Source organism: Centroberyx gerrardi, chromosome 12 (genome assembly GCF_048128805.1).
Source record: "Centroberyx gerrardi isolate f3 chromosome 12, fCenGer3.hap1.cur.20231027, whole genome shotgun sequence".
NCBI lineage: Eukaryota > Metazoa > Chordata > Actinopteri > Beryciformes > Berycidae > Centroberyx > Centroberyx gerrardi.
The window spans coordinates 8,421,268-8,430,580 of record NC_136008.1 but is presented as its reverse complement, the minus strand read 5'-3'; the positions used below and the strand labels follow the sequence as shown (position 1 = coordinate 8,430,580).

General features: G+C 45.3%; 1 protein-coding gene across 2 annotated transcripts in view; it reads left to right on the top strand.

Moving 5' to 3' along the window:
* The first annotated feature begins 127 nt into the window (after window positions 1-127).
* The window catches only part of ago3a (argonaute RISC catalytic component 3a), a 37,379-nt gene continuing 28,193 nt past the window's right edge, over window positions 128-9,313 (top strand). For both annotated transcript variants that reach the window (XM_071926667.2, XM_071926666.2), the window contains exon 1: window positions 128-858. In XM_071926667.2, the coding sequence (XP_071782768.1) occupies window positions 840-858 (19 nt within the window). In that variant the 5' untranslated portion in view covers window positions 128-839. The remainder of the gene's footprint in view (window positions 859-9,313) is intronic.

The window sequence follows — 9,313 nt, the reverse complement described above, 5'->3', positions numbered from 1 at the left end:
CTTTGGTTAAAGGCGGAGTTGATCCTCCTGACGTATGGTGACACAGAGCCCACCTCTTCCTGTCGGTGTCAGAAAGGCAACTTCACCATATTTAGCTGGCTTGCCGAAGCCCCGCAGAGTTGATCTGTCAACCAGACTGAAAATCTTGACACTTATCGGAGGATACAACCCGGAGTTGACAGCTTTATTTTGGCACCGTGATACGAACTACAGAAGACGATATCGTTGGGATACGCTGCTCAAGAAACGGGCCTGTGTCAACGACTGTTTTTAACGCGATAAAGTGGCCGTCGTCTGTCAGAATTCCAACTATCCAACAGCCGAGCTAGCCAGCTAGCTAATTATCGCAGCTACACAGACCCTCTGTGTGCTGTGGAGAATTTGTGTTCTCGCTTTTCAGGTTCAGAAATCGGAAGGAGTTCATCTGAACCCAACGAACCCGCTGTTATGATATCTTGACAGCTCGTCTCGTTTGTTCTATCCACTTTCCCGAGCCTGGCTAGCGAGCTAACTTAGCTTCTAGCAGGTTTGCCAACGTCGTTGAGCAAACGGCTATCGCCGTGGCAGTGAAATCTGATTGGATACGTTGACCGTGTGAGAACGGCGGTGTGCAGACACGGGGACACCAAAGACCCCCCGGCCGGTCAAACAAACGGACCGAAGTGGAGAAAGGGCCCCTTTTGACAGCCCGTGGGGAGGGGAGCCAGGAGAGACCAGGACGCTCGGCCACTCAGCGCCGCAGAGGCGTTGCGCTGCCGAGGGAGACACCGGACTGAACGGAGGAAGAGTCCCCAGCGTTTGACAACTGTGATCCGGGGAACCGGGCAGGGACCTCATGAATGGAAATCGGAACTACAGGTAAACGGCTCTGTCAGTCTGTTCACAGGCGATCTTCATCAAGTTGTTTTACACTACAAGTTTCAACATAAATTGCATATACCAGGGATTATAATACAGTTCACAGCCCTTATCATCCGGGCTGGAGGGGGTTAATGCCTCCTGACTCAGGTGTGTTTGACAGCTACCGGAAAAGCCGTGAAGCGCCACCAGGTGCTCAGTGTTTAACCGTAACCAGGGAGTTTTTCAGCCGCTGCTGTCATTTTGCCGAAAACCGGTTTCATTGAATCTGACTCTCGTCATGTGAGACTCTCGTCATGTTTCTCCTTTTGAACTTATGGGCGTTATAATTAATTTACAAGTCAAACATAGGGCACTTGGGAGTCAGTACAGGCTCGCTATCGTTTAACTCATCCCCAGCATCAGGTGGGTGGGCTCCATCTACTAGGTGTTGCGGTTAAGACCAATATTCTCCTCCTCCACATCCCACGCCAGTATTTTATGGTTTGAGTCATTGAAAAGTCCACATAATGCAGAATGAGATCTTGAATGTGTTCACCCCTCACCTAGTATGGTGGGGTACTTGAGAACCTGTGAGAGGGGGTAAATTCTCTGTCCTTACAAGGCCCTGGCCCCGGGGGTCACTGCCACCAGACTGACCCCAGACTGAAGTGACCAAACTCAACATACATAGGCTAGAAGTAGCCTTCTGCCACAGACTCAGATCTACAGTTGGAGTATCAAATGTATCCTGTTTAGCTATGCCCATGCCATGAGCATATGACATACATCTACATTTTAGGCATTTAGCTAATGCTATTATCCGGAGCAACTTACAAAGAGTGAGCAGGTTGGGGTTCAGTGTCTTGCTGAAGGACGCTGACCGGATACATGGCTGTTTTTGGATGCAAATTGGCTGTTGCAGCCAGGGATCGAATATGTGCGTTTTAAGTCACAGAGTGGTTTCTCCAACCACTAGACCACCCTGGGTTTAAAAATTGGCAGCCAAACATTGTTAGTGTCACAGCTTGCCTACTGCAGTGACCTCAAGTAACCTTGCAAATTCCTGTCCAGTCCTGGTGATAAAAATCCCGGGTCTAAAACTTTGCTGGTCATAGTGGCAGTTAAACAGTCTGAGCTGCCTGGCTTTGTCTCAGCTGTAACGGATGGTTTCCACTTGTGCAACCATAAACTGAATAGCAGGTATCCCTGATCAGCCAGCGACACATGATACAGCAGAGTTATTCACTCCCCCCCTCCTCAGAGGAGTTCCCTCTCTGCTGGCTAACTGACTGACTGACTAACCTCTGGGCTCCTCTCAGGTGGGACAGTTCCCAGTGTCTGTAACGGACCAGGAGGTGTTTTCCCAATAGCCAAGCACCTAATGGCAGTTGGGTGTGTGTGGCTGTGTGGAGGACAGGTGTGTGAGCTACATTGACTGTGTGGCTGACCGTTTCACTCTGCAAGACATTAGTGTGTAAATACAGTCAGATTGAATCACGTTTTACTATAATGTGTGGGTTGTGCATGTGAGTCTCTGTGGGGTCTTGATATTGTGTGTGTTTACGCACAATTGCATATCACCAACCGCCAAAGGACCGCTGGTGAGCCCTGTGTCTGGGTGAATGATTGAAAGGGGGCCCTCTATCAGCCAGTCAGTCAGCGGCTCAGAGAAGCGGCGTGAGAAAATGCAAATTGATTGCACAGCCCGCTTATTAACCGACAGCCACTCTTCATACCAGTGGTAGTCTGAGCAGCAATGCACGCGGCATGGAAACCACGGCTCTGGTGAGATTAGCACTGGGGATAAAATGAGTGCGAGGCTTTCGAGCCTTAAGCAAATCAAATCCATTTTGATGTGCTAACTCTGTGGTATGAAGACGCGTGCTGACAAACGGCTCGACACTTGATACTGAGGGGGTTTTTACTTTGTGGCTGAGCTACAAAGCCAGAACTTGTCAGAATTTGCATTTAAAAACTTTATTATAAACTTAGCCTTGTTAACTCCACTGGAGGCCTCATAGATTACCATAACCTTACATGGAGACTTAAAAAACAATGTTTTCGAAGATATAACAATTTTTGACTATGTAGCATAGGCAGAACATGAAATCCATACAGAAGGCAGCCACTGCTAAATCAATGTGGTGTTTAGTGGCCTTATATTAGGCCAGCCTTTACTCATAATGCTGTTCATATGAGAGCAGATGATGTGAGATGAGGAGTTCCTCTCTCCTTTGGGTGGGTAACCTGCGATGCTTGACTGTAAATGAGCGTAGGTGCTTCCTGTTGCATTGGAAACCCTGTCTGGTGGTGGCACCTCACATACACACAGAATACAGAGAGATTAGGTTTACTGGAAGACGATGAGACATGGCAGACGGAGTATAATGGGGGACACCCCCCCGTCTCCCCCCCCGCCTCTCACACTACACTTAGTAACCAGGTAGGAAGGATTTGAGTTGGCAGAAGATGACTCAGCCTGCTATGAAAGGCAGCGAAGGTGGAGGTGGGTTTTTCAGTCCGATAACACAGCCTTCAACAGGAATGGTCCTAGTTTGAAGGACAACTTTTCTTTGGGGTATTTGCGGTGATTTCTCAAATTAGCCTGCTTCCTGCTCTTCTGTCCCTCTGATGTCTTACTCTTGTATTCTGCCAGTCTCTCTGTCTCTCTGTCTCTCTCTCTCTCTCTCTCTCTCTCTCTCTGTCTCTCCCTTTCTCACAGTCTAGTTTTTCCCGCTCTTTTTTTGGTTCACAAACAGTCACCACCCCCCTTCCATTCCTTGGTTACTCTAAAGCCTTTCCTTGTCTGTGGCTCAGTGGGAAACTTTGACTTCCCTGTCACTCCTCTGGTAGGGTGGCTCTGTGTGGATTTTGTGCAGACAGTGGGTAGGTCTTTAGGGAGGGCTTAGAACTTGATTTGCAGTCTCTCCCTATAATGCTCAGTTCATTCAAGCAGCCCATTGACAATAGCCACCTCCCCCCCAGACCCTTTCCCCATCCCCAGCCACCCATAAGGCCAACCATTGGCATATTGTGGCTGGTTTCTATGGAGAGTGCAGTTTGCCGTTGCTGTTTGGGCTCATTGTGGCAGAGGGAGTTGCCCGCGGCTTTATTTTGCCAAAGAAAAGCGGGAACCCCCCCCCCCGTTTGCCCCTCTTTGATTTTTCAAATCTACCGCCACTGAGTTTTTTTTCTTGTTTTGTTGTGCCAGTGTTCATTCCATCATGGACAAGTAGGGGAACGGTGTCGCTCTGTTGGTGTTAAATTTTCTCTTGGGGTCAATATAGATTGTATTCTATCCTGCTTTATTCTATTTTAACATGTGCTGCTCTATTCTATTCTAATGTAATCTAACATGTTCTTTTCTGATGTAGGCTTATTCCATCATGTTCTTTTCAATTCTAATAGGGCTGCAACTAACGATTATTTTCATTGTCGATTAATCTGTCGATTATTTTCTCGATTAATCGATTAGTTGTTTGGTCTATAAAATGTCAGAAAATGGTGAAAAATGTCGATCAGTGTTTCCCAAAGCCCAAGATGACGTCCTCAAATGTCTTGTTTTGTCCACAACCCAAAGATATTCAGTTTACTGTCATAGAGGAGTAAAGAAACCAGAGAATATTCACATTTAAGAAGCTGGAATCAGAGAATTTTGACTTATTTTTCTTAAAAAATTACTCAAACCGATTAATCAATTATCAAAATAGTTCCCGATTAATTTAATAGTTGACAACTAATCGATTAATCGATTAATCATTGCAGCTCTAAATTCTAATGTGCTTTAACATGTTCTATTCCAACAGATTATGTTATTTTCTAACCTTTTCCGATGTATTCTATTCTCTTCCATTCTTTTCACACAAAGCTTGATTTTTATCTTAGTTTCAGACACCATGAGATTGTGTTTTCTTCTTCGAGATCTAATCTGTAACCCTGTGGCCTTGTGTGGAATGTCTCTTTTCATGTTCTCTAACGAGTCTTAATTAAAACAACTCAGCGTTGGTGTGGTAGATTGAGAGGCAACTCTGTTTGTTGGCTGACACATGCTGCCGGAGTGTGGGGCTGATGGCAAAGCTCATGTGGGTGGGCTCTGCAGAGGGAGGGAAAACACGAGGGATGGAGAGAGTGGAGGGGTAGAGAGTAGTGTAGGAGGAGGAGGAGGAGGAAGGCTGGGGGTTGTGATGTGTCAGTGAGATTAGAGGCCAGGCCAGGCTGCTTCTCTCTTCTTTTCCACCTCCTCCTCCTTCTGCTTTTCCCCTTCCTGAGGTCTGTTTTTTGGGGGGAGCCATCAGGGGCACATTGCAGGGGGAGGTTGTAGACAGGAAGAGAGGGACTTGGGGTGGAGGAGTGGTGTGTATGTGTGTGTGTGTGTGTGTGTGTGTGTGTTGGGGTGAGGAGGTGGGAGGGTGGGTTGAACACAGGAAGACAGACAGAAGTGAGCCTGTTTATCAGTTGCAGGGAAAAAGATCCAAAAAGCCCTCTTCGTTGTTCCATATAGCCTTGAGATGAGGATTGTTAATTGTACTGCTTCTCTCCTCCTTGAGCACTGCTGTCTCTGAAGGCCATCCCTACACAGACACACACACACGCACACACACACACGCGCAAAAATAGGCCTACACAAACACCATATCTCCTTACCACAGTCGTAGACAAGTTTCAATGTTGGGATGTTTTTTTCCACATGCCTAGTTGAGCTAATAGGTCAGTTATAGAGTATATTTTCATTGGCCCAGCAGGCAAAAATGAAAATAATTATTATGCTTTCATAAATGTAAGTAACTGATGTCTGTAAAATGTAGCCTATATACAAAAATGGCCCATGTAATGTTGCACTTATTATAATCATGTATAAGCCCTCAACTAACTGATAGAGGCTTTTCTCTATATGTGACCAGCAGTTACCTCCCACTGAGCACTAAACATGATTCAGCATTGTCTCTATGCTTTAGCTCTCATATAGCCAGGATCTTTTTGGCTATTTATAGCCCAGTTTTAGACCAAGCAGTAAATACATTATTACATATTTAAATAATGCATAAACAGCTGTAAACATCAAAAATATGTACCAGAGAAATCTAAGCTAAGTTGTACTTAGATCTCTACTGAACTTTCATTTTAAAACTCCATTTAGCCTAATTTTAGCCTAGACGGCTATTTAGACATATTTTAAGCAGCTAATCAACATAAAATGAATCAGTGGGATGGAAAAAACAAAACACAAACCAGAGTGGAAAATTATGAGGCTAGTGAGTCTCTCCATTCATCCGTCTTGCCAATACATTAATCAGACATGATGAGGGGTTGTCAGTTAGCCGCTTACAGGACAGCACCTAGCCAACATACTGGCTAGGTGTTGTGGGCTCAAGTATGTGTTTTTGCGATAATTGTTGATGCCTTTCTTAAAAAAAAAAAAATGGGCCAGCTTGAGCCGGCTTACTCAGAAATTGCAGACAAACTGTACAAATAGTACAGGATTTATTCTTCATTTTCAGCCCATGGAAGCAGCAGCGGCACACCTCTGTGAGTATCTCTGAGGTGTCGTCTAGTATGATCAGTCAGAAAAAGCACAGCAGAGAGGAGAGTGGGCCCATGGAGATAAAACAGTAAAAAAATAAAACAAAACTGTTTATCTCTATGAGTGGGCCTGTGGCAGAACAGAGAGGCTTATTACCAGAGAAATGATAAGACCAGAAACTTTTTGTCGGGCGCTGGCCCTGACAGGCCAATGACTGACCAATCAACTGGCCCAAGTCAACATAAAGTCAACACTCTCCGCCCCTTGTTCCACTCAGGTTGGCCCAGCAAGCCTGCTAAGACAGAGGGCCCTATTTAACCTGCCCCAGCAGAATCCACTGGCCAGCTTAACAGGGCTAACACATTCTGTGTGTGTGTGTGTGTCCATGTCCATGTCCATCCATCAGGCTGTCTGTCTTTCCATACTGTTGCCAACTTAAGAACCAGCACATATACTGTGTGTGTGTGCATGTGTGTGTTCGTCCCTCCATACTGCTACTGACTCAACACTGGCTTCTCTCTGTCTCACTATGGTGGACACCTCCCCCTCCCCCCCCTCCCCCGCTACACAGTCTCAACCACAGCTTCACCCCTCCTGATTGAAAATATTTCTCTCTCTCTCATGCACATTCCTTCTCTCTCATTCTCTCTTCCTTACACTCCATCATTCTCTCTCTCTCCCTCACACACACACACTCCGTTTCTCTGCGACAGGTTGGTCCTGAGGGATATTTAGACATTTTCTCATGTTGTTGTGACTGACCGGGTGCTTCTCGGCCTCTCAGTACGTGGCTGCCGGCTGGTGTTTATCTGTGGCAGAGAGTGGCAGTGGCTCCCATGGGTGCCAGAGGGAACACTCTGAGGTGGATGAGAGGAACAGGAGAGAGGAGGTTGGCTGTGTGTGACGTGCATCAATCCCAGCTAGCCAGCTATCAGTGTGTGTGTGTGTGTGTGTCTGGGCTCTGCCTGCTGTGACTGACGCCATTGTGCCTTGCCACTGAGCACTCGCCCTGTTCCCACAGCCCAGGCCTCTCTGGATTAGACACACAACAGCTGTATTGTGTGTGTGTGTGTGTGTGTGTGTGTGTGTGTGTGTGTGTGTGTGTGTGTGTGTGTGTGTGGGCCAGTACGTGTGTGTGGACGTGTGCACTCGTTGGCAGCATGGAGAGACTGAACAAGTTCAACGTTTGTACGTGAGGGGGGGGGTTTAGCAGGGACTGGATGTCGGCCTAGCTTCTCACTATCCAGTTATTCTGGCTCACAGCCCACTGTGTACAGTGTGACTGTGTTGTGTTGTAAAGCAAAAAAAGCAGAACGAGTTCACATTGGTGTTGGTTAGTTGTTTCAACAAAATATTGATATATTTTAAAGGCAGCACTATTAACGGCTTATGTATCGGTATCAGTTTAGTTCTCAACATTAATATTTGGGGAATATTGGCATACCAGCAATAATATTCATTCATTTCATGAATGTCTGCTGTAGTTGAAAATAGTCAATGATGACATAAGTTGCCAAATGTTAAAAATTAAAATAATTCTGTCAAATTAAAATAATCAGTATTATTTTGACTGTAATTGTGCACCCCTAATATTGAGGATAATTCCTTTCTTATGTGAGAGAGTAGTTTTTTTTTTGCTTCTGTTTGTTCAATACAAACACGGGCAAAATTTTGCTACCGCTAATGCAGAATGAATTGGAGTCAAATGGGCAACCATAACATGTTTCCTCAGCGGAGCTACTGATTGATTGCACACAACAACCAGCTCTGCTCCAATAACAACATAGTTAATGAGCACCGAGCCGTTGACCCTTGCCCTCCATACTAATGGTTGCTTCTAATGTTGGTGATTTAGGAGTTTAAGCATGTTCTACAGTTGCATTCCTGAAGAGAGCGTCAGCTAAATGCCTAATATGTAAATGTAATGAGAATTTAACTCACTAACTAGCAAGTTTTACTGCTGACATATTTCTCTGCTCCTCATAGGCCAGTTTTCAGATAGTAGAAGATAGTAAGAAAAGTACCTCAGAGGATACCCTAGTTTTTCAACGACATGTCTTAGCTGCTGATCCTCATGTTGTGGTGGTTGAGATTGAGAGCGAATGACGGGCTGCTGTGTTATCAACAAATAGGATGCTCAGAAATGCGACTGCAGCGAAAACGGCTTATTTAATGATAAGCTAGTATTATACCTAGGCTATAGAATGATTGGCTAGTTGCATAATGAAGGATAACAAGGACACTTGAGCCACTCTTTCAACAACATGCAATAGGTCTAAGGCTTGAGTGGCAATTTCCATCCACACTCCACACATGGAGTTGTTGCAATTTCACTGAAAATCCCTCAAGGAATTCATTTTATTCATGGACAAGAGTTTGACCGTCTCTGTCTAATATGACCCATTGTGTCCCTCAACCTCTCGGTTCACAGGGTCAGGAAATGAGAAACAAATTGAAAGACAGAGGGAGGACAGGCTCTTATCTCTCCTGTTTGTAGAAGTATGTCCTCCCTGTAATCATCTGAACATGCACGCTCACACACACACACACATACATACACACACAGTGCTTTAGAGCAGTGGTTCTCAAGCTTTCTGGCTTGTGACCCCTTAAAACGAAGTGATGCCTACTCATGACCCCCATCACAGGCTTCATATGCCGAGTGGTGAACAGTTCACCCAAAAAATGATTTTCCCTTTTCAGGTCGTTGCATTTGATTATCAGAGGAGGCCTAGAGGCTGAAAACTATTCAGTATTTCACAAGAAAAAAGCAAAAATTAGAGAAAAGTCCGAAAAATTACACATGATAATAAATTTGTATAGTAGAAATGTTTTTTTCCTATCCCATAAATCATCATGCGACCCCCAACCCCCCAGTTTGAGAACCACTGCTTTAGAGTAAACTCAACATGGGGAGGTTTCCCTGAACCTTTACACTCTCAGTACTCGGTG